This window comes from Gorilla gorilla, chromosome 20, assembly GCF_029281585.2.
Source record: "Gorilla gorilla gorilla isolate KB3781 chromosome 20, NHGRI_mGorGor1-v2.1_pri, whole genome shotgun sequence".
NCBI classification, from domain to species: Eukaryota; Metazoa; Chordata; class Mammalia; order Primates; family Hominidae; genus Gorilla; species Gorilla gorilla.
In genome coordinates, this window is record NC_073244.2 from 64,234,673 (window position 1) to 64,259,505 (window position 24,833).

Below are 24,833 nucleotides of genomic sequence, written 5' to 3' on the forward strand. Positions count from 1 at the left end.
GTTGTCCCCTCACTTCTCTGCTGGGACATCTAACAGGCATCTCCACCTTTGTATGTGCCACTTTCTGAACTCCCCCAAATGCATTCCCCTGCAGTCCTGCACATCTCAGATGAGGGTGACCCTGTACTTCCTGGGGCTTAGCTGAACTTGTCATATGTTCAAAATATGTAAGATGTTACATTGTAAATACATTAATATATATTTTTTTCGAGACGGAGTCTTGCTGTGTCACCAGGCTGGAGTGCAGTGGTGCGATCTTGGCTCACCATAACCTCCGCCTCCCGGGTTCAAGCAATTCTCCTGTCTCAGCCTCCCAAGTAGCTGGGACTACAGGCGTACACCACCACGCCCAACTAATTGTTTGCATTTTTAGTAGAGATGGGGTTTCATCATGCTGGCCAGGATGGTCTCGATCTCTTGACCTTGTGATCTGCCCGCCTTGGCCTCCCAAAGTGCTGGGATTACAGGCATGAGCCACCATGCCCAGCCTGTAAGTACATTAATTTATAACATAAATAATTACATATTTACTAAAACAGATGAGGAAATTTGTTGTTTCTGAAATTCTTTGGAGGTATGGGAGAGAAATGTTGGTGGCCTCATCCCTGTGTGATCTGCGTCCCAGGACCTCTCTGAGCTCATCTCCTCCCTGTGTCCCCCTCGTTCCCTCTGCTGCAGCCACACAGACCTCTTTCCTGGGGCCAGGGTTGCTCCTGCCTCAGGGCTTCCACCTGGGCTGTCCCTCTGCCTGGACATCTCTAGCCTGTCAGCTGCAGGTGCAAACACCTTTTCTTCCCCAGGTCTTTGTTCTGATATTGCCTTCTTCATGGAGGGTTCTGTGTTCCTCTCTACCCTACATTTAACACTCTAGCTACACCCTTACCCCTACTGTGGTCCACATTGCCTGCTCTGGATGTTTCTTTCTGCTCTTTTGCTGCCCACTACGTAAATCCTGGTAACAAGACCCAAGGGTAGAGCAGAGCCAGAAGGTGGGGGTGTGCTGGGCTTGCCCCGTCTGAGTGGAGCTCACCCCTGGTTTCACATTGGAGTGCAGATACACGTCTTGTGCCCCCAGCCTCTTACCTGAGATTCCTATTCACATACTCAGGTTGGGCCCAGCCTTAATATTTGAAGTTGATTCTACAGTAGTTTCTCCTTATCTGCCAGTGTACTTTTTGGGGTTCCAGTTACTCATGGTCAACCACAGTCCAAGGTATTACGTGGAAAGTTCCAGAAATGAAGAATTCACAAGTTTTCAATTTCTCACCCTTCTGAGTAGGATGATACAATCTCTCACTGTCCCACTCTGTTTTGTCCAGGACTTGAATCATCTCTTTGTCCTGTATGTCCCCCTGTATAGTCATCCCTCGGTATCACATAGGATTTGCTTCCAAGATCCCCCCAAGACTACCCAAATCAGATGATCTTCAAGACCCTTATATAAAATTGCATAATACAGTCACATGCCACATAAGGACATTTCGGTCAACAGCAGCCCACACCTATGATGGTGGTTCCATAAGATTACACTGGAGCTGAAAAATTCCTGTTGCCTAGCTACCTCAGAGCAGTCATGACATCATAGTGCAGTGCATTCCTTGTATTTGTGGTGATGCTGGCGGAAACGAACCTAGTGCGTTACCAAACAGCTTTAACCTGGATGTGGAGGAGGATGACATTGAGAATCTCTTAGAGGTGGTTCATGAGGAGTGGGTTAATGAGGAGTCATTGGAACTGATACAGGAACATGTAGCTGAAGAAGAGGCAAGAGAATAGGGAACTGGCTGGGCACGGTGGCTCACATCTATAATCCCTGCACTTTGGGAGGCCGAGGCAGGTGGATCACTTGAGGTCAGTAGTGTCAGGAGTGGTGGCACATGCCTGTGGTCCCAGCTACTTGGGAAGCTAAGGTAGGAGAATCACTTGAACCCAGGAGGTGGAGGTTGCAGTGAGCCAAGATCACGCCACTGCACTCCAGCCTGAGCGACAGAGTGAGACTCCATCTCAAAAAAAAAAAAAGAATGAGCCAATAGGAAACTGAAGGAGAAAAAGAAAGTACTCTCAAGGCAATTCACAGTTAAAGATATAGCAGAAGCTTTTGCAGACCTTGACAAGCTCCTTAAAAGGTTTGAAAACATAGGCACCAACACCTAAAGATTTTCATTAATAGAAAGGAGCGTCCATGATGCATTATCTGCTCATAAGAACATTTAGGAAGACAAAAGAAACAAAGCAAGCAAACCACCATGGACGTATTTCTGAAAGGAGTGACGCCTCTAGAAGAGCCTCAGGCAGGTCCTTCAGGAGGCGTCTGGGAGAAACCATTGTTACCATAGGAGGACTTTCTGGTGGGAGAAGATGTGGCACTGGAAGACAGTGACACTGATGGTCCTGACCCTGTGCAGGCCTAGGCTGATGTGTGTGTTTGTGTCTTAGTTGTTGACAAAAATGTTTAAAAAGGTTAAAAAAAAATTAAAAACAAGAAAAAGTTTAGAGAATTAAGGTAAAAAGATAAAATATTTTTGTATAGCTCTACAACATGTTTGTGTTTTAAGCTGTTATTGCAAAAGAATCAAAAAGTTAAATTTAAAAGTTTATACAGTAAAACAGTTGCAATAAGTAAGCTTAGTTTATTACGGAAGAAAAAAGTATTTTTTGTGAAGTTAGTGCAGCCTAAATGTGCAGTGTTTATAAAGCCTGTAGTAGTCTACAGTCATGTCCTAGACCTTCACATTCATTCATCACTCACTCACTCACCCACAGCAATTTCCAGTCCTCCAAGCTCCATTCATGGTAAGTGCCCTAGACAAGTGTACCATTTTTAAAACTCTTATACCATATGACTACTGTATTTTTTTTTCTTTTTTCTTTTTTTGGAGACAGAATCTCACTCTGTCACCCAGGCTGGAGTGCAGTGCAGTGGTGTAATCCTGGCTCACTGCAACCTCCGCCTCCTGGGTTCAAGTGATTCTCCTGCCTCAGCCTCCTGAGTAGCTGGGATTACAGGCACCCACTATCATGCCTGGCTAATTTTTGTGTTTTTAGTAGAGATGGGGTTTCCCCATGTTAGCCAGGCTGGTCTCGAACTCCCGACCTCAGATGATCCACCTGCCTTGGTCTCCCAAAGTGTTGGGATTAGAGGCATGAGCCGCCGTGCCTGGCCTTACTGTACCTTTTCTATATTTAGATATGTTTTGACTTACGAGTACTTACCATTGTTACAGTTGACTATAGTATTCAGGACATAGCATGCCCTACAGGTTTTTAGCAGTAGGCTGTATTATATATACGAGATGTGTAGTAGGCTATGCTATCTTGGTTTGTGTAAGTTCCCTCTGTAATGAAATGGTCTGAAAATGCGTTTCTCAGAACATGTCCCTGTTATTAAGCAATGCGTGACTGTATTTGCATATAACCTATGCACATCCTCTGCATCCTCCCATATACTGTAAACATCTGATTACTTGTAATACCTAATTAAATATAAATGCTATGTAAATACTTGTTATACTGGGTTGTTTTCTTGTATTATTTTTATTATATTGCTGTTTTAGATTGGTATATTGCTTTCTTTTGTCTTTTTTAAATTATTTAAGTCTGTAATTGGTTGAATCCGTGGATACAGACCCCACGCACTGTATACTCTGCCCATCAATCTGTTAATAGTCTTCTTTTTTGTTTTGTTTTGAATAGTAGTCTTTTTGATCAGATCCAATTTTGTGGTATCTCATTGGTTTTGTTTAAGTGATCCTTATTTTACTTAACATGCCCCCCAAGCACATGAGCATTGATGTTGGCAATTTGGATATGTCAGTGAGAATCTGTCACAGGCATCCTTTAAGTGGAGTAAATAGGGTTCAGTACTGTTCCAAGTTTCATTCACTCAGGGTTTTGCAACGTATCCCCTTGGATAAAGGGATTTTACTGTATTCTGTATCCAGCATTGAGCACCTGAAGCCGTGTCCTCATTTCTGAGGGCTGAGTTCAGCCTCTGATTCACAAAGAGGTGAGGGGGGTCTGTGCTCTGCATGGGGTTTGGTCAGAGCCAGGTCTGCGCCCTGAAGGGGAGCTTAGTCCAGCCCAGCTCCCCACTGCTGCAGCGTGTGTGTGGGCTTCTCCAGGAGGGGAGTGGGTTCTGAAGAAAGGGACCAAAAACTCACTTGTTCTTCCTGTAGGAGTTTATTGTCCCGGCATCAACTCTGATGCAGTGGGCAGCAGAGGACCGTATTTCCACAGGGTGAGGTCTTCCCTGCGTGTGTGGTTGTGGCACAGGAAGAAAGTATGTTGATTCTAAACCCTAAACAGCATATTTTTGACGTTCAGGATTGACTTCTAAAGAGTCATGTTGGCCGGGTGCGGTGGCTCACGCCTGTAATCCCAGCACTTTGGGAGGCCGAGACGGGCGGATCACGAGGTCAGGAGATCGAGACCATCCTGGCTAACATGGTGAAACCCTGTCTCTACTAAAAATACAAAAAATTACCTGGGCGTGTTGGCGGGCGCCTGTAGTCCCAGCTACTCAGGAGGCTGAGGCAGGAGAATGGCGTGAACCCGGGAGGCGGAGGTTGCAGTGAGCTGAGATCGGGCCATGGCACTCCAGCCTGGGTGACAGAGTGAGACTCCGTCTCAAAAAAAAAAAAAAAAAAAAAGTCATGTTATGTGAAGGAGAAGCCCAGAAGAGAAATGCAGAGGAGTCAGGGATTCCACTTACTCAGGTAAAGTGATATTCTCAGTAGATTGTTCTGTTTCTTATTTCTTCCTGAAATGCCAGGTGCTAAAGTTGAGAATCTTCTCTGAGTCTGAAGCATCCTGCCTGACAGGTTTGCTCTCACTCACCCAATGCCTTCCTTCAGTCCCTCTCATCTCGCTTAGATTCCATCTCTTGTGACCCAGTGACATGAACTTGGAAAGAGGCTGCACTGGGCGTGGTCCTGGGAAGGGCTCACACCCAGACATGGATGGAGACGGGGTGAGGGCCCCGTGGTGTCAGTGCTGTTGGGCAGCAGGGATTGTTCAGGGGCCACATTTGGATGCACTGTCAGCTCTCTGTGGACTAGGATTAGAGAAGCTGCCCACAGAAATCACGTATTAATGTGCACGAGTACCTGGTAAATTCTGCAATAAAAATTCAGGAAATCTTTTTCTTTTTTTTTGGAGACAAGAGTCTCGCTCTGTCGTCCAGGCTGGCATACAGTGGTGTAGTCTTGGCTCACTGCAACCTCTACCTCCCAGGCTCAAGCAATCCTCCCACCTCAGCCTCTTGAGTAGCTGGGACCACAAACGTGTACCACCACGCCCGGCAATTTTTTGAATTTTTGGTAGAGATGGGGTTTCACCATCTCCACCCACCTCAGCCTCCCAAAGTGTTGGGATTACAGGCGTGAGCCATCATGCCGGGCCTTTTCTGACTTTTAGTAATAGCCATTCTGACTAATGAGATGGTATCTCATTGTGGTTTTGATTTGCATTTCTCTAATGATCAGTGATACTGAGCTTTTTTTCCATATGCTTGTTGGCTACATGTATGTCTACTTTTGAGAGGTGTCTGTTCATGTCCCTTGCCCACTTTTTTCGTTTGTTTGAGATGGAATTTCGCTGTTGTCGCCCAGGCTGGAGTGCAATGGTGTGATCTCAGTTCACTGCAACCTCTGCCTCCCGGGTTCAAGCGATTCTCCTGCCTCAGCCTCCCGAGTAGCTGGGACTACAGGCCCCTGCCAGCACACTCAGCTAATTGTTGTATTTTCAGTAGAGACGGAGCTTCACCGCGGTGGCCAGGCTGGTCTCGGAACTTCTGACGTCAGGTGATCCAACTGCCTCAGCCTCCCAAAGTGCTGGGATTATAGGCATGAGCCACCGCACCTGGCCCTGTGCCCACTTTTTAATGGGGTTGTTTTTCTCTTGTAAATTTGTTTAAGTTCCTTGTGGATGCTGGATATTAGACCTTTGTTAGATGCATAGTTTGCAAAAATTTTCTCCCACTCTGTAGGTTGTCTGCTCACTCTGTTGATAGTTTCTTTTGCTGTGCAGAAGCTCTTAAAGTTAATTGGATATCACTTGTCAATTGTTGTTTTTGTTATGATTGCTTTTGGTGTCTTTGTCATGAAATCTTTGCCCATTCCTGTGTCCAGGATGGTATTGCCTAAGTTGTCTTCCAAGGTTTTTATAGTTTTGGGTTTTACACTGAAGTCTTTAATCCATCTTGAGTTGATTTTTGTATATGGTATAAGGAAGGGGTCCAGCTTCAGTCTTCTGCATGTGGCTAGCTAGTTATCCAGCACCGTTTATGAAATAGGGAGTCTTTTCCCCATTGCTTGTTTTTGTCAGCTTTGTCAAAGATTAGTTGGTTGTAGATGCACAGCCTTATTTCTGGGCTGACTATTCTGTTCCATTGGTCTTTGTGCCTGTTTTTGTACCAGTACCATGTTGTTTTGGTTACTGTAGCCTTGTGGTATAGTTTGAAGTTGGATAACTTGATGCCTCCAGCTTTGTTCTTTTTGCTTAGGATTGCCTTGGCTATTTAGGCTCTTTTTTGATTGCATATGAATTTTAAAATAGTTTTTTCTAGTTCTGCAAAGAATGTCATTAGGATTAGCCTTCAATCTAAATTCTTTGGGCAGTATGGTCATTTTAATTATATTGATTCTTCTTATCCTTGAGCATGGGATGTTTTTCTGTTTGTGTGTTTTCTGATTTCTTTGAGCAGTGGTTTGTAATTCTCACTAGAGAATAAATTTTAATGGACAAAGTAATGGGTTAGTGCAGTAGTATAAGCCTATAATTTGAGCTTCTTGGGAGGCTGAGATGGTAGGATCTCTTGAGTTTGAGACCACCCTGGGCAACATAGTGAGACCTCACATAAATTTTAAAACATATTATATTTATATATTTGAAAATAGGTATTTGTGACTGGAGTTCAAGTTTCTATGCTTTTTTTCATGATTTACCTTTTCTTTTTTCTTTTTTTTTTTTTTTTTTTGAGATGGAGTCTCACTCTTTTGCCTAGGCTGGAGTGCAGTGGTGTGATCTCGGCTCAGTGCAACCTGCGTCTCCTGGGTTCAAACAATTCTCCTACCTCAGCCTCCCGAGTAGCTTGGATTACAGGTGCCCGCCACCACGCCTAGTTAATTTTTGCATTTTTAGCAGAGACGGGGTTTCACCACGTTGGCCAGGCTGGTCTCAAGCTCCTGACCTCAGGTGATCTGCCCGCCTCAGCCTCCCAAAGTGTTGGGATTACAGGCGTGAGCCACCGCTCCCAGCTGGTCTACTTTTTTTAAATAGCTTAATATACAATAATGTTTATAAACTAAACTGAGTACTATTTATACATTTTTATTGTTGCAAACATGCTGAAATACACATTAGCAAAAATAATAATGACTGCCAGGCAGTATGTGCACCGTTAGCCCCAGTTTCTTGGGAGGCTGAGGAGGGAGGATCATTTGAGATCAGGAGTTCAAGGCTGTGCTGTGCTATGATTACTCACTGTACCCCAACCTGGACAACATAGCAAGACCCAGTCTCTAAGAATTTTTTTTAAAAAAGATGACAAATATCATCTAAAAAATAGGTCATTGAGAGACAACTCCTTATTTCATCTGATGTGTAAATTGTATATGTGTGTTACTTTATAAGCTAAGTGTGTGTAAGTGTGTACATGTGATGTGTTTGCATGCGTGCATGGATAAGCAAGCCTATAGTTAAGGTACAACATCATTATATAAGAATTTTTTTATTTTTATTTTTATTTTTCATTTTTTTGAAACTGAGTCTTGCTCTATCGCCCAGGCTGGAGTGCAGTGGCATGATTTCGGCTCACTGCAGCCTCCGCCTCCTGGGTTCAAGCGATTCTTCTGCCTCAGCCTCCCGAGTAGCTGGGACTACAGGCATGCACCGCCACACCCAGCTAATTATTATATTTTTAGTAGAGACAGGTTTCACCATGTCGGCCAGGATGGTCTTGGTCTCCTGACCCCGTGATCCACCTGCCTCGGCCTCCCAAAGTGCTGGGATTACAGGCGTGAGCCAACACTTTTGGCCGTGCGTGTTGGCTCACGCCTGTAATCCCAGCACTTTGGGAGGCCTAGGCGGGTGGATCACCTGAGGTCGGGAGTTTGAGACCAGCCTGACCAATGGAGAAAGGCCATTTGTACTAAAAATACAAAATTAGCTGGGCGTGGTGGCACATACCTGTAATCTCAGCTACTCGGGAGGCTGAGGCAGGAGAATCCCTTGAACCTGGGAGGCAGAGGTTGTGGTGAACCGAGATCGCACCATTGCACTTGAGCCTGGGCAACAAGAGCAAAACTCCGTCTCAAAAAAAAATTATATTTTGAACAGTTGAAATTACATCTGAAATACTTTCCATGACCTTATAAGTGTTCTACACTATTGGGCTGGGTGCGGTGGCTCACGCCTGTAATCCCAGCATTTTGGGAGGCCGAGGTAGGTGGCTCGCATGAGGTCAGGAGTTCAAGACCAGCCTAAGCAACATGGTGAAACCTTGTCTCTACTGAAAATACAAAAATTAGCCAGGTATGGTGGCGCGTGCCTGTAATGCTAGCTGCTCGGGAGGCTGAGGCAGGAGAATTACTTGAACCTAGGAGGCGGAGGTTGCAGTGAGCCGAGATTGCGCCACTGCACTCCAGCCTGGGTGACAGACTGAGACTCTGTCAATAAAAAAAAATGTGTTCTACACTATCACGTTAATGAGTTAATGGCAGTAAGAATAGTAATGTATTATGAGGAGGATACGTGTGTATGCATATAGAATGACCTTTTACGCAGATTCAGATTTTTGTCCATGAACTTAACTTTACTCAGTTAGGTAATTGTCAGTTTACTTTTGATGCTGATCTGTTACTTAACTGCTTGATTCTTTAGGTTTGATTCTAATGCCCAGACACAAAATTAACCCACAATTCTATAGAAGTGTTAGGTATTATGTTCGACACACCAAGTGATATTCATTGTCTACCTGAGCTAGAATACAAGTAGTTGGCGTCTTCAGAGACACTTGTATGCTAGCTCAGGTAGATATTGAATGAAAAATCTACACTAGTTTAAAGAATATCATAACTTTTTATGGAAAAGTATAATAAAACTCAATCACAGACACATAACTAGCTCAAAAATACCTTAATGTGGATATGTCAGAATGTTCACGTCAGCACTTCAGTTGAGTCAGTCTTCTGACGGTTGTAACTGACGGTTACAACCGTCTTCTCATTTCGTGTGAACATAATTACTCTCTCCATACCCTGTTGGTCAAATGCATCTTTTATTTTAGGGACACTTGACATTCAGGGACGTGGCCATAGAATTCTCTCAGGAGGAGTGGAAATGCCTGGACCCTGTGCAGAAGGCTTTATACAGGGATGTGATGTTGGAGAACTACAGGAACCTGGTCTCCCTGGGTAAGGATAATGCCCCTCCAGAAGTTGGGGTCTGCCCTTAGTATCTCTGCATTTTCCCTTGTGTGCCTCTTGGGAGCCCCTGCATTGCTTGACTGAGATTGAAACCCTGTTGACTTGGCTGGGCACGGTGGCTCATGCCTGTAATCCCAGCACTTTGGGAGGCTGAGGTGGGTGGATTGCTTGAGGTCAGGAGTTCGAGACCAACCTGACCAAAATGATAAAACCCCATCTGTACTAAAAATACAAAAATTAGCCAGGTGTCACGGTGCATGCCTGTAATCTCAGCTGCACGGGAGGCTGAGGCAAGAAGAATTGCTTGCACCCAGGAGGCAGAGGTTGCAGTGAGCTGAGATCATGCCACTGCACTCCAACCTGGTAACAGAGCAAGACTCTGTTTCAAAAAAAAAGAAACCCTGTTGACTCAGAAATGAAAAGCTCCTGTATGCTTTCTGGACTTGAAATGCCCCCTTTCTTCAGACATTCTATATCCTTCATGATACACCTTTGGGTGGTACCTAGGCTTAAGTGTGCATAAAACCTCATGACAAACTTTTAAAATATCCAGTTCCCTGTTTTCTACCCCTGTGCTTTTGATTCTATAGTTCTTGGAAGAGAGTTCGATGTCCAATTATTACACAGTTCCCTAAGCATTCAGAAGCAGACAGTCTGTGGGTGAATTTGTGAAATGTTTTTCTTGAATTCTTGATTAGTTTTTTTATTTATTTATAGTAGAATGACTTATAATCCTTTGAGTATATACCCAGTAATGGGATTGCTGGGTCAAATGGTATTTCTGGTTCTAGATCCTTGAGGAATCGCCGCACTGTCTTCCACATGGTTGAACTAGTTTACACTCCCACCAACAGTGTAAAAGTGTTCCTGTTTCTCCACATTGTCTCCAGCATCTGTTGCTTGCTCACTTTTTCATGATCGCCATTCTAACTGGCATAAAGGATTAATTTTTAATATCATCTCTCCTGCCTAAAGAGAGGGCTTGGATTTTGGAGACATCACAGCACATCTTGATTCTTTCTTTTATAAACAGGAATCTGTCTTCCTGACCTGAGTATTATCTCCATGATGAAGCAAAGGACAGAGCCCTGGACTGTGGAGAATGAAATGAAAGTAGCAAAAAATCCAGATAGATGGGAAGATATCAAAGATATCAACACAGGTAAGAGCTCAGATGGACGGAGTGAAAGCCACACTTTTTTTTTTTTTTTTTTTTGAGACAGTCTCTCTCCCCCACACTGGAGTGCAGTGGCCATCATAGCTCACTGCAGCCTTGAACTCCTGGGCTTCAACAGTCCTCCTGCTTTGGCCTCCCAAAGTGATGTGATTATAGGCATGTGCCCCTTGCCTAGCAGAGCCACACTATTAAATCGTCTTTATAAGTGGGAGAATTGTGTGGAGAAATAAGAATTTAAATCCTGTGAGTTCTTAAGAGAAATCTTTCTTTACCCCCACCTGTCACCATGTCCTTTATGTATGTATGTATTTATTTATTCATTTATTTATTTTGAGATGGAGTCTTGCTCTGTCTCCAGGCTGGAGTGCAATGGCGTGATCTCAGCTCACTGCAACCTCCGCCTCCCGGGTACAAGTGAGTTCCCTGCCTCTACCTCCCAAGTAGCTGGGATTACAGGCGTGCGCCACCACGCCCAGCTAATTTTTGTATTTTTAGTACAGACGAGGTTTCACCTTGTTAGCCAGGATGGTCTCAATCTCTTGACCTCGTGATCCGCCCGCCTCGGCCTCCGAAAGTGCTGGGATTATGGTGTCAGCCACTACGCCCAGCCCACGCTGTCGTTTAGATGTGTAATAGTTTTGTTTTTGCCCTGCAGTGTTACTGCAGTCCAAACAGAGGCAAAAGCAAAGGCTTTTATCATGATGGACAATACCCTGTCATGTGGCTTCTGTCAACTCTTTAGTCCTTGATTCTGAGGGTCACAGAGAGCGCTGTTTCAAAGGAGTCCCTTTCCCCTGTGGTCTCTTCCTGTATGGGATTTTATCTGATGCTCAGTTCTCTGTCCTTATACATCAGAGCTGAGGTCTGCATAGACCTGCCTCCTTGACCTATTCATGATCTGCCCATTTCCTGTACTGGGAAGACCTGATGGGGAGATGGGAAAACACAGGCTGCTGTCTTTTGCATCTGGGTCCTGGAAACTGCATGGAGCTGTTTCAAGCCCTCTTTGCCTGTTCAGGTCTGTTTGAGGTGGGAAAAAGTCAGTGATTTTCCTACTTTCACATGCCACTTGGCACAGAATGCTTCATTTCTGGTCACCAAAATGTGTGGAGATTTCTCCCCACCAACAACCAGTTTTGGGGTTTCCTGCAATTCATTGGTGACACTATCTACCTGAGTTAGAGTCGCGTCCCACAGGCTAAGGGTTGAGTTCCCAAGCCTGTCCCCCACCAATTGCCAGTAGCGGGTTGTCACCTTTCCATCTGACCAACCAGCCACAAGTCAGGGTTCCCTCGACCCCCTTCTTCTGTTTGGTTACTTTGCTAGGGTGGCTTACAGAACTCAGTGAAGCACTTGGTTATGTTCATTGGTTCATGAGGAAGGATGTTTCCAAGGATACAGATGGACAGCCAGATGAGGAGATTCACAAGGCGAGGCACGTGGGAAGATTCACTGGGTGTGCCGCCCTCCAGGCCCACCACGCGTGTTCAGCATGTGGAAGCTCTCAGGAACTTTTATGGAGGCTTCATTACTTAGGCATGATTGGTATTAACTCAGTCTCCAGCCCCTGTACCCTTCCTGGAGGATGGTGGTTGGTGCTGACAATCCTATGCTTCTAACCATGGCCTGGTCTTTCTGGGCTTTCTATACCTGCAGATATAGAAACCATGGATATGAAGGCCAATAGTAAGGGACTTGAGCATCACACATTTTGGTATCTCAGGGTTTTTTAGCACAAAACTCGCAAACCATGTTTTTCCTCTGCTCTCACACCACCACGACAATTATCAACACAGAAGAAGACTTCTCTCACCAAAGGTGTGGGGGTTTTTCCCCATACACCAAGCAGCAGACAGCAGCTGGGTGTCCTCCAACTCACTTCCAACACTGTATCTGGAGATAGGGCCAGGTCCCACAGGTTTAGGGCTCAGTCTCCAAGACTTGCCCCCCTTCCCACCAGTTGCAAGTCTGGGTCTCCAAACTTCTGACCAACTGGCTTCCAGTTGAGGTTTCCACAGTCCCATCTTTGGGCCCAATTAGTTTGCTGGAGCAGCTCACAGAAGTCACAGAAACACTCAGGTTTACCGGTTTATTATGAAGGATATTGCAAGGGTACAGATGAAGAGACGTGTGGGACAGGTATGGGGGAAGGACTGTGGAGCTTCCAAGCCCTCCCTGGGCGTGCCACTCTCCAGGAAGCCGCCATGTGTTCAGACATCCTGAAGCTCTTGGAACCCAGTCCTCTTGGGTTTTCATGGAAGCTTTGTGACATCAGCATTCCTTCCCCCAGGGTATACAGCAGGAACCTCTCTGGGGAGGTCTTAAGACCCGCAATCAGAAAGGTAGGGGGAAAGTTAGAGTCCTGCCTTAGGGCAGGTGAAAGAAGAGGAGGAGAAGGTTGGAGAGGTTATTTTTCTTTTTTTTTTTTATTTTTTTATTTTTTTATTGATCATTCTTGGGTGTTTCTCGCAGAGGGGGATTTGGCAGGGTCATAGGACAATAGTGGAGGGAAGGTCAGCAGATAAACAAGTGAACAAAGGTCTCTGGTTTTCCTAGGCAGAGGACCCTATGGCCTTCCGCAGTGTTTGTGTCCCTGGGTACTTAAGATTAGGGAGTGGTGATGACTCTTAACGAGCATGCTGCCTTCAAGCATCTGTTTAACAAAGCACATCTCGCACCGCCCTTAATCCATTTAACCCTGAGTGGACACAGCACATGTTTCAGAGAGCACAGGGTTGGGGGTAAGGTCACAGATCAACAGGATCCCAAGGCAGAAGAATTTTTCTTGGTACAGAACAAAATGAAAAGTCTCCCATGTCTACTTCTCTCCACACGGACCCGGCAACCATCCGATTTCTCAATCTTTTCCCCACCCTTCCCGCCTTTCTATTCCACAAAACCGCCATTGTCATCATGGCCCGTCTCCAGTGAGCCGCTGGGCACACCTCCCAGACGGGGTCGTGGCCGGGCAGAGGGGCTCCTCACTTCCCAGTAGGGGCGGCCGGGCAGAGGCGCCCCTCACCTCCCGGACGGGGTGGCTGGCCGGGCGGGGGGCTGACCCCCCCACCCCCATCCCGGACGGGGCGGCTGGCCGGGCGGGGGGCTGACCCCCCCACCCCCCTCCCGGACGGGGCGGCTGGCCGGGCGGGGGGCTGACCCCCCCACCTCCCTCCCAGACGGGGTGGCTGCTGGGCGGAGACGTTCCTCACTTCCCAGACGGGGTGGTTGCCGGACGGAGGGGCTCCTCACTTCTCAGACAGGGCGGCTGCCGGGCGGAGGGGCTCCTCACTTCTCAGATGGGGCGGTTGCCAGGCAGAGGGTCTCCTCACTTCTCAGACGGGGCGGCCGGGCAGAGACGCTCCTCACCTCCCAGACGGGGTTGCGGCCCAGCAGAGACGCTCCTCACATCCCAGACAGGGCGGCAGGGCAGAGGTGCTCCCCACATCTCAGACGATGGGCGGCCGGGCAGAGATGCGCCTCACTTCCTAGATGGGATGGCGGCCGGGCAGAGGCTGTAATCTCGGCTCTTTGGGAGGCCAAGGCAGGTGGCTGGGAGGTGGTTGTAGCGAGCCGAGATCACGCCACTGCACTCCAGCCTGGGCACCATTGAGCACTGAGTGAACGAGACTCCGTCTGCAATCCCGGCACCTCGGGAGGCCAAGGCTGGCGGATCACTCGCGGTTAGGAGCTGGAGACCAGCCCGGCCAACACAGCGAAACCCCGTCTCCACCAAAAAAATACGAAAACCAGTCAGGCATGGCGGCGCGCGCCTGCAATCGCAGGCACTCGGCAGGCTGAGGCAGGAGAATCAGGCAGGGAGGTTGCAGTGAGCCGAGATGGCAGCAGTACAGTCCAGCTTCGGCTCGGCATCAGAGGGAGACCGTGGAAAGGGGAGAGGGAGAGGGAGAGGGAGAGGGAGAGCTGGAGAGGTTATTTTTCTTAAGGTCTGCAGAGAAGGTCTAACCCAACGTTATACCCAAAGACTGTAGCAAGGGCTATGGGAGTTATGAGCCAGGAACTGTGGACAAAAACCAAGGTATATGTGTATCATAACACCACACAGAGGAGCCTGGAACGTGTCCTCCCTGGATACCAAGGGAGGGATTCTGAATAGAAATAATGGATGTGCACCCAGTCAGTAATCAATGAAAGAGAGCTAATAAGCACAAGTGGGTACCACTGCATTTAAATGATGTAAGACCAGAGAGTCAAGAAAGACCTGGATCCCGGAAGAGCTCAATTAAAAAAAAAAAAAAGAAAGAATCCAAGTGGGCTTTTTCCCCCCCTAATTATAAAGGAAAAGCCTTCATTCTTTCAATATTGAGTATGATGTTACCTTTCGGCTTTTTATATATGGACTCTATTATGTTAAGTAAGTTCCTCGTATTCCTAGTGTGTTGAGTGTTTTTTTTTTTTTTTTTTCTTTTGGGGGGGTGTCTCATGCTGTTGTGATCTTGACCTTGGCTCACTGCAGCCTCCACCTCCCAGGCTCAAACAATCCTCTCACCTCAACCACATGCCTGGCTGATTTTTATTTTTTGTAGAGGTGGAGTTTCACTGTGTTAGCCAGGCTGGTCTGGAATTCCTGAGCTCAAGGGATCCTCCCGCCTTGGCCTTCCAAAGTGTTAGGATTACAGGCATGAGCCACCGTGCCTGGCGAGTGTTTTTATCATAATTGCTGAGGTTTTTCAAATGTTTTTCTGCATCAGCTGAGATTATTGCATGGATTTCTTTTTCTTTATTCTGTTATTGTGGGGTATTACATAGACTAATGTTCCAAAGTTGCATCCTTCTTGCATTCCTGAAATAAATCTTGCTTGGTCATGAGGTGTGATCCATTTTAATATGCTGCTGAATTTATTTTGCTATCATTTTGTTGAGGATTTTTGCATTAGATTAATCAGGAATATTGCTCTGCAGTTTTGTTTTGTTTTGTTTTAAGATGGAGTCTCACTGTGGCCCAAGGTGGAGTGCAGTGGCGTGATCTCAGCCCACTGCAGCCTCTGCCTACTGGCCTCAAGTGCTTCTCCTCCCTCAGCCTCCCAAGTAGCTGGGACTACAGGCACCTGCCACCATGCCCGGATAACTTTTATATTTTAATAGAGACAGTGTTTCACTATGTTGGCCAAGCTGGTCTCGAACTCCTGACCTCAGGTGATCTGCCTGCCTCAGCCTCCCAAAGTGCTGGGATTACAGGTGTGAGCCACCGTGCCCAGCCTGCTCTGCAGTTTTCTTTTTTTTTTTGAGACGGAGTCTCGCCCTGTCGCCTGGCTGGAATGCAGTGGTGTGATCTCGGCTCACTGCAACCTCTGCCTCCCGGGTTCAAGCGATTCTCCTGCCCCAGCCTCCCAAGTAGCTGAGATTACAGGCGCGTGCCACTACGCCTAGCTAATTTTTGTATTTTTAGTAGAGACGGGGTTTCACTGTGTTGGTCAGGCTGGTCTTGAACTCTTGACCTCGTGATCTGCCCGCCTTGGCCTCCCAAAGTGCTGGGATTACAGGCATGAGCCACTGCGCCCAGCCTGCTCTGCTGTTTTCTTTAGGGCCTTTGCCTCTGCTTTCAAGGTAACACCGGCCTCATTGAATGAGTGTAGAAGTGGTTCACCTCCTCAACCTTACGGCAGATTTTGAGGATTGGTGTTAAATCTTTTTTCAGTATTTGATAGAATTTTACACTGAGGTCATCTGGTCCATTGCTGTTTTAGTTGGTAGGTATTTAATAACTGATTCAGTCTTCTTATTTGTTACTGGTGTGTTTAGATTTTCTACTTCATTGTTAAGTCTTGGTAAGTGGTGTCTATCTACAAATTTATCCATTTTTTTCTTGGTTAACATATTTTTTGTTATATAATTGTTGAGTCTCATTTAATTTCCATTTTTATTTGTGTAGACTTGTTTGTAATGTCCTCTTTTACCTTTCTAATTGTAGTTATTTCGGTCATATGCTTCATGTTTCTTTTTTCTAGTTTAGGTAAGGCTTTGTCAGTCTTACCCAAAGAGTGAACTCTTACTTTCCTGACTTTCTCTAGTGCTTCTCTGCTGTTTTCTTTGTTTTCTAACCTTTATTTTTTCTTTCTGCTATGTTAGTGTTCATTTTTTTCTTTTTCTTTTTTTTTTTGAGATGGAGTCCTGCTCTGTCGCCCAGGCTGGTTGGAGTACAGTGGTGTGATCTCGGCTCACTGCAACCTCCGCCTCCCGGGTTCAAGCAATTCTCCTGCCTCAGCCTCCCAAGTAGCTGGGACTGTGAGCACACGCCACCATGTCCAGCTAATTTTTTGAATTTTAGTAGAGACGGGGCTTCACCTTGTTGCCCAGGCTGGTCGCGAACTCCTGAGCTCAGGCAATCCACCCGCCTCGGCCTCCCAAAGTGCTGGGATTACAGGCGTAAGCCACCGTGCCTGGTCGTGTTCATTTTTTTCTTTATTGAGATATAAAGTTAGGTTGTTTATACGTTATTTCATTGTAGTTTAGTTATTTAGTTTTTAAGAGATAGGGTCTCACTGTGTCACTTAGGCTGGAGTGCAGCAGCATGATCATAGATCCTGGAATTCAGTGATGATCTCACTTTAGCCTCCTGCATAGTTGGGACTACAAGCACACGACACTGTGCCTCACTAATTAAAACAATAATTTATTTTATTTTATTTATTTATTTTGTTTAGAGATAGGGGGTCTCACTTTGTTGTCTAAGCTGGTCTGCAACTCCTGGCTTCAAGAGATCCTCCCACCTCAGCCTCCCAAAGTGCTGGGATTACAGGTGTAAGCCACCACACCCAGCCGTTTTTTTTTTCATGTATGCATACATCATTACAATATCCCTTCCAGCACTATTTTTATTGCATTTCATGAGTTTTGCTGTGTTATATTTACATTTTCCTTTATATCAAGATATTTTCTAATTTTCCTTTTATTTTATTTTTATTTATTTACTTTTATTTATTTATTTTGAGATAGAGCCTCGCTCTGTCACCCAGGCTGGAGTGCAGTGGCACGATCTCGGCTCACTGCAACCTCTGCCTCCCGGGTTCAAGTGATTCTTCTTCTGCCTCAGCCTCCTGAGTAGCTGGGATTACAGGCGCACGCCACCACACCCGGCTAATTTTTTTTATTTTTTTATTTTTAGTAGAGATAGGGTTTTACCATGTTGATCAGGCTGGTCTTGAGCTCCTCACCTCATGATCCACCCACCTTGACCTCCCAAAGTGCTGGGATTACAGGCGTGAGCCACTGCATGTGGTTTTTTTTTTTTTTTTTGAAACGGATTCTCATTCTGTCACTCAGGCTAGAGTGCAATGGCACAGTCTCAGCTCACTGCAACCTCTGCCTGCCGGGTTCAAGCAGTTCTCCGGCCTCAGCCTCCTGAGTAGCTGGGATTACAGGCACACACCACCATACCCGGCTAATTTTTGTATTTTTGGGTGGAGACGGGGTTTCACCATTTTGGCCAGGCTGGTCTCGAACTCCTGACCTCAAGTGATCTGCCCACCTCGCCCTCCCAAAATGCTGGGATTACAGCCACCACACCTGGCCTATGCAGCTGCTCATAAGTGTCTTATTTTCCCTAAGAGGCTCATCCTGCTTTTTCTTAGAAGCTTTCAATTTCTGTTGTATTTCTCTACTCATAATCCCTCTCAAACTCACCTGTAATCCTCCTGAGTCCTGCAGATTCCCCATTGCTCCATTGCATCACCCTACCTTTTGGGTTTTCTCCACTGCCAGTGTGATACTATGCTGATATTTCTTCCAGTGTCTGAATCAGATGAGGCAGATTCCAGTTCCTCCATCAGGGTCTATACATGCCAGAGTCCGGGCGCGGTGGCTCACACCTATAATCCCAGCACTTTGGGAAGCCACGGCGGGTGGATCACGAGGTCAGGAGATCGAGACCATCCTGGCTAACACAGTGAAACCCCGTCTCTACTAAAAATACAAAAAAATTAGCTGGGCGTGGTGGCGGACGCCTGTAGTCCCAGCTACTTGGGAGGCTGAGGCAGGAGAATGGCGGGAACCTGGGAGGCGGAGCTTGCAGTGATCCGAGATCGTGCCACTGCACTCCAGCCTGGGTGGCAAAGCCAGACTCCAACTCAAAAAAAAAATGCAAAAAACATGCCAGGACCATGGGTTCAAATTATACTCTTTACTTGCTTTCCTAGGGAGGAGCTGTGCAGTGAGAAGCAAAGCAGGAAACAAGCCTATTACAAATCAACTTGGATTAACCTTTCAGTTACCTCTGCCAGAACTGGAGATATTTCAAGGTGAAGGGAAGATTTATGAATGTAATCAAGTTCAAAAGTTCATCAGCCACAGTTCTTCAGTTTCGCCACTTCAAAGAATTTACTCTGGGGTCAAAACCCACATATTTAATAAACATAGGAATGATTTTGTTGATTTTCCATTGCTGTCACAAGAACAGAAAGCACACATTAGGAGAAAACCTTATGAATGTAATGAGCAGGGCAAAGTCTTCAGAGTGTCTTCAAGCCTTCCTAATCATCAAGTAATACACACTGCAGATAAACCTAACAGATGTCATGAATGTGGTAAAACCGTCAGGGACAAGTCAGGCCTCGCAGAACATTGGAGAATTCGTACAGGAGAGAAACCTTACAAATGTAAAGAATGTGGCAAGCTCTTCAATCGAATTGCATACCTTGCACGACACGAGAAAGTGCATACTGGAGAGAGTCCTTACAAATGTAATGAGTGTGGCAAGGTCTTCAGTCGAATTACGTACCTTGTACGACATCAGAAAATTCATACTAGAGAGAAACCTCATAAATGTAACAAATGTGGCAAGGTTTATAGTAGCAGTTCATACCTAGCACAGCATTGGAGAATTCATACAGGAGAGAAACTTTACAAATGTAATAAATGTGGCAAAGAATTTAGTGGGCATTCAAGCCTCACCACCCATCTGTTAATCCACACTGGAGAGAAGCCTTACAAATGTAAAGAATGTGACAAAGCTTTTAGGCACAAGTTCTCCCTAACAGTTCATCAGAGAAATCATAATGGAGAGAAACCTTATAAATGTCATGAATGTGGCAAAGTCTTCACTCAAGTTTCACATCTTGCACGACATCAGAAAATTCACACTGGAGAGAAACCTTACAAATGTAATGAGTGTGGCAAAGTCTTCACTCAGAATTCACACCTTGCAAATCATCAGAGAATCCATACTGGAGAGAAACCTTACAAATGCCATGTGTGTGGTAAGGTCTTTAGGCACAGTTCATGGTTTGTACAGCATCAGAGAAGTGTTCATGAGAGAGTCCTTACAAACTGAGTTTAGCAAACTCTATCATAAGTTCTAGCAGTAATCAACATCCGAGAGTCTATACTAGAAAGAAATCATTTAAATGTACTATATGTGGCACAGGCTGTATCGAGACCTACCAAATCACTAGACATCGAAACATTCATCTTTGGTGAAACCACACAAATGGATTGTGTGTGCCAAGGCCAACAAGTCAAAATATGTTGAACCTAATGATAGGATGTGTATAAAGGGTGCAAGGACACGTGGAAATGATCTGTAATATTCGGGTTATTAAAAATGTAATTGGCCGGGCGCGGTGGCTCACGCCTGTAATCCTAGCACTTTGGGAGGTTGAGGCAGGTGGATCACAAGGTCAGGAGTTTGAGACCAGCCTGGCCAATATGGTGAAACACCATATCTACTATAAATACAAAAAAATTAGCCAGGCGTGGTGGCACATGCCTGTAATCCCAGCTACTCGGGAGGCTGAGGCAGGAGAATTGCTTGAATCCAGGAGGCAGAGGTTGTTGCAGTGAGCTGAGATCGCGCCACTGCACTCCAACCTGGGTGACAGAGCGAGACTCCGTCTCAAAAAAAAAAAAATTATTTGGGTTTGAAAGGCCAGGGGCAGTGGTTCATGCCTATAATCTCAGCACAATAGAAAGCCAAGACAGGAGGGTCACTTGACGCCTGGAGATCAAGATCAGTATGGGCAACGTAGCAAGGCCCATCCCTACAAAATAAAAACAATAAGCCAGGCCCTTGGCATGTGTCTGTAGTTCCAGCTACTCAAGAGGCCGAGGCAAGAGGATTGCTCAAGCCCAGGAGTTTGAGAGTTTGAGCAGTGAGCTCTGATCTTGCCATTTGTACTCCAGCTTGGGTGACAGAGCGAGACCCTGTCTCAAAAGAAAAAAAAAGGCTAGTTTTTATGACTTTAACCTGAACTTTGAAATCTCTTCGTGTGCCTTCCCTACAGGCCTTTCACTGTGGTCTCTGGGAAAGAATCAGTAAGATGACAGGGCTGACTTCATTAGATGAGGAGCGTTTCTATCCAGTTTCCTGGAGGAATAAGGACACTGCCTTTTCAGATTAAAGATTGTCTGATTTAGAGACCATGGAGGTGGACAGAGAATAACAAAACCGTGATGGCAGTCATCATGCTTATTGCAGTTAGCACACTCTTTTCCTGACAGGCACAGTGCTGCTGTGCTCTACAAATGACCATGAAATAGAGCACGCCATGACTTTAGGACACAGGGATTTTTATGGGAAGAGAGGTCATTAGGGACTGATTACGTAGTAGAGACGATGCAGGGGAAATGGTGGCCACCTTCTCCATTGAATAGCAATAGCTGCTGTTTAGCAAAGACTGATTAAAAAGTACTCTGATTTTTCAAATGGAAGAGAGAACAGTTAAATCAGAGTAGAGAGTTTAATCAAAACTACCAATGGAACATGTCCTTGAGTAGGATTCACATTTAACTGCTGGCATAATTTGCAACTGTTTGATTTTCTCATGTTTGGAACAATAAAGTTGAAATTTTCCAAAGTGTGAATGATTCACCTTCTTTCTACCAATATTGTTTTATCTCGTCTCAGGAGGATACTTTATAGCAGACAATAATAAGGCACCATTAGGATTTTTAAATTATTTTTATTTATTTTTAAAATTATACTTAAAGTTCTAGTGTTCATGTGCACAACATGCAGGTTTGTTACATACGTATACATGTGCCATATTCGTTTGCTGCACCCATCAATTCGTCATTTATGTTAGATATTTCTCCTAATGTTATCCCTCTGCCAGCCCCCACCCCCCGACAGGCCCCGGTGTGTGATGTTCCCCGCCCTGTGTCCAGGTGTTCTCATTGTTCAATTCCCACCTATGAGTGAGAACATGGGGTGTTTGGCCTTCTGTCACTGTGATAGTTTGCTGAGAATGATGGTTTCCAGCTTCATCAATGTCCCTGCAAAGGACATGAACTCATCCTTTTTATGGCTGCATAGTATTCTTTTTTTTTTTTTTTTGAGATGAAGTTTTCCTCTGTCACTCAGGCTGAAGTGCAATGGCACGATCTCGGCTCACTAAATCCTCTGCCTCCCGGGTTCAAGTGATTCTCCTGTCTACACCTTCCAAGTAGCTGGATTACAGGCATGCACCACCATACCCGGCTAATTTTTTTGTATTTTTAGTAGAGATGGGGTTTCACCATGTTGGCCAGGCCGGTCTCGAAGTCCTGACCTCAGGTGATCCAGCCGCCTCTGGTTCCCGAAGTGCTAAGATTACAGGCATGAGCCACGGCGCGTGGCCAGGATTTTTAAGGTTGAAGCATCCACAACAATTTTGTGTGTGAAATGAAATGACATGCACTTTTGGGTATATACACTTGGGTAAGTATGATTTTGGGTAATAATACTTAGTACTTAAGTTATTCTCTCTACTCTTTGTTTTTGTTTTTTGTTTGTTTTGTTTTGTTTTGTTTTGAGATGGAGTTTCACTCTTGTTTCCCAGGCTGGAGTGCAATGGTGTGATCTCAGCTCACCGCAACCTCCGCCTTCCAGGTTCAAGTGATTCTCCTGCCTCAGCCTCCCGAGTAGCTGGGATTACATGCATGTGCCACCATGCCCAGCTAATTTTGTATTTTTAGTAGAGACAGGGTTTCTCCATATTGGTGAGGCTGGTCTCGAACTCCTGACCTCAGGTGATCTGCCCACCTCGGCCTCCCAAAGTGCTGGGATTATAGGCATGAGCCACCACACTTGGCCTACCTCTCTACTCTGCCCTAAGATGCTTTTGTGGGTAAAGTGAAAATCACATAACAGTGCAGCTTCATCATCATATGCCCTCAATGTTCATCACTGTTGATAAACATGCACTGTATTATGTTTCTGTGTGCCTTTTTCTTGTGTGCCAAGTAAGACCCATGGCAGGCACCTTCATTTTCAGGAAGCGAAAATACAGATACAGTAATATGGAAAATAGGACAAAGTGTGGACTTCAGGATGAAAATATTGTAACAATCTTGCTGTTGACCTCGTAGCGCTCAGTGACATAATTTGAAAAAATATTAATGTTCAGAAATGTTCTCTTGAGGATGAACACACAGATTGGGAATTTCGTTTTGCTTTGGTAGATTAACTAGAAACTTCACATTTTCACCCTTATAACCTTTTTGGTAATTTGAACTTTTGATCATTCTTCTGGAACTGCTTTGACATCCACCTGAAGTTTGGTTTGGATATTGAGAATGATGATGCCATTCACTAATGTGATCTCAAAATGTTTACTCCATAATGAGGCTTTCTGGGGAGAGCAGGGTAGACTTCCCCAGTTGGTCCAAATATGACTAGGGAATCGGCATAGGTGACTGGCTTGGGGTATGATGATTGTTAAGGGATAGGGCTTGGGCAGGGGTGCCCACTTGTGGTTTGAACTTTCAGCTGGTGCCAAAGGAGTGGGCACTGAGGATTTTTCAGTTGACCAGATGGGCAGAATAGGAAGAGGGAGTGCAGAGGTGTAAAAGGCGTTGGTGTTCAGACATCACAAAATGCAGTCAACTCTAGGACAACACTGAATGCTTCCTCTGGAAGCTCCTGCCATCTTGGTTAGGAAAGACTCTGATTTTCTTCATGATAATATCTTACGTTCCTTTTATAGTTACAGATACAGGTCTCATTGCACAATATGATTGTTGAAAACACTTGTGAAATTTTTTTAGTAAAATTGCCTAAGATACTTTTTATAGTAGACAATGAAAATTATTGTGTGGGTTTATAATATAATGTATTATATAATATGATTTATTAAAATATATTTGTTATAAATATGATATTACTAGAAGAGCATTTTTCCAAAAGCTATGGAAATGTCATTTTCCCATTACAGCATCAAGCAATATATTCCATGGTTCATTTTCAACTCTAATAAAATTATATTTTGTGTTTATATATGTATATATAGACACACATATATTTTTTTTTACTTTTTTCTTTTTCTATACATTGCATCCAGATGCTATGCTTGTTTTTTTTTTTTTTTTGAGACAGAGTCTTGCTCTGTCACCCAGGCTGGAGTGCAGCGGTGCGATCTTGGCTCATTGCAGCCTCCGCCTCCCAGGCTCAAGTGATTCTCCTGCCTCGGCCTCCCGAATAGCTGGGATTACAGACATGCCCCATCACCACACCTGGCTAATTTTTGTATTTGTAATAGAGATGGGGTTTCACCATGTTGGCCAGGCATGGTCTTGAACTCCTGACTTCAGGTGATCCGCCCGCTTCGGCCTCCCAAAGTGTTGGGATTACAGGCATGAGCCACCACGCCCGGCCAGATGCTGTGCTTAATACATTTTTTCCGAATGTCACTCTAGTGAAAATTTTAGGGGACACAAAAATGAGACTGTTGTTTGGAGACAATATGTTTTGACAAGAGTATGCACAAGACAATGGCAGGTATAAACGTTTTATTGTAAATATGAAAAAGGAAAAAATGCTTTCACTATATTAGAGGACTTGAAGTAACGTGAAGTGATTCCAACCCTTTATGTTTATTTTATTTATTTATTTTATTATTTATTTTTTTGAGATGGAGTTTCACTCTTGTTGCCTAAGCTGGAGTGCAATGGCGTGATCTCAGCTCACTGCAACCTTCACCTCCCGGGAGCATGCTGCTCTATCTTTTTTTTCAGATGTTTGAGCTATTCCAGGTTTTTTGGGATTTCTGTTGGTTTGTTTTGTTTTTTGCTTTTCTACATAATTGTTCGGATAATCTTGTCAGTATCTACAAAGTGCCTTGATAGTAAATATATTAACCCTGTGTATCAATTTGGGGTAATTTCACATTTTTTTCTATGTTGAGTCTATCAATAAATTGATATTGTATATGTCTCTATCTGGGTGTCTTTGATTTCTTTCATCAGCATTTTGTAGTTTTAAAATCCTGAGAATGTTAAATTAACATATTTTTTGACTTTTT

At 44.9% G+C, this 24,833-nt stretch overlaps 1 protein-coding gene and 1 long non-coding RNA gene across 4 annotated transcripts in view; one reads left to right on the plus strand and one right to left on the minus strand.

Annotated features, from left to right (window-relative positions):
- LOC129528669 (uncharacterized) overlaps positions 1 to 1,554 on the minus strand; it is a 21,502-nt gene extending 19,948 nt beyond the window's left edge. The window contains exon 1 of the long non-coding RNA XR_008673943.2: positions 1,084 to 1,554. This is a non-coding gene — a long non-coding RNA (uncharacterized lncRNA). The remainder of the gene's footprint in view (positions 1 to 1,083) is intronic.
- Positions 1 to 21,410, plus strand: part of ZNF766 (zinc finger protein 766) — a 24,733-nt gene extending 3,323 nt beyond the window's left edge. The window contains exons 1-4 of one of the 3 annotated variants that reach the window (XM_055370339.1): positions 1,568 to 1,851; positions 9,287 to 9,413; positions 10,459 to 10,587; positions 18,756 to 21,410. In XM_055370339.1, the coding sequence (XP_055226314.1) occupies positions 9,380 to 9,413; positions 10,459 to 10,587; positions 18,756 to 19,888 (1,296 nt within the window). In that variant the 5' untranslated portion in view covers positions 1,568 to 1,851; positions 9,287 to 9,379 and the 3' untranslated portion in view covers positions 19,889 to 21,410. Of the gene's footprint in view, positions 1 to 1,567; positions 1,852 to 4,637; positions 4,716 to 9,286; positions 9,414 to 10,458; positions 10,588 to 18,755 lie in introns of those variants that run through there. The other 2 variants (XM_055370341.1, XM_019016226.4) reach the window with 2 other exon arrangements.
- The last annotated feature ends 3,423 nt before the right edge of the window (positions 21,411 to 24,833 follow it).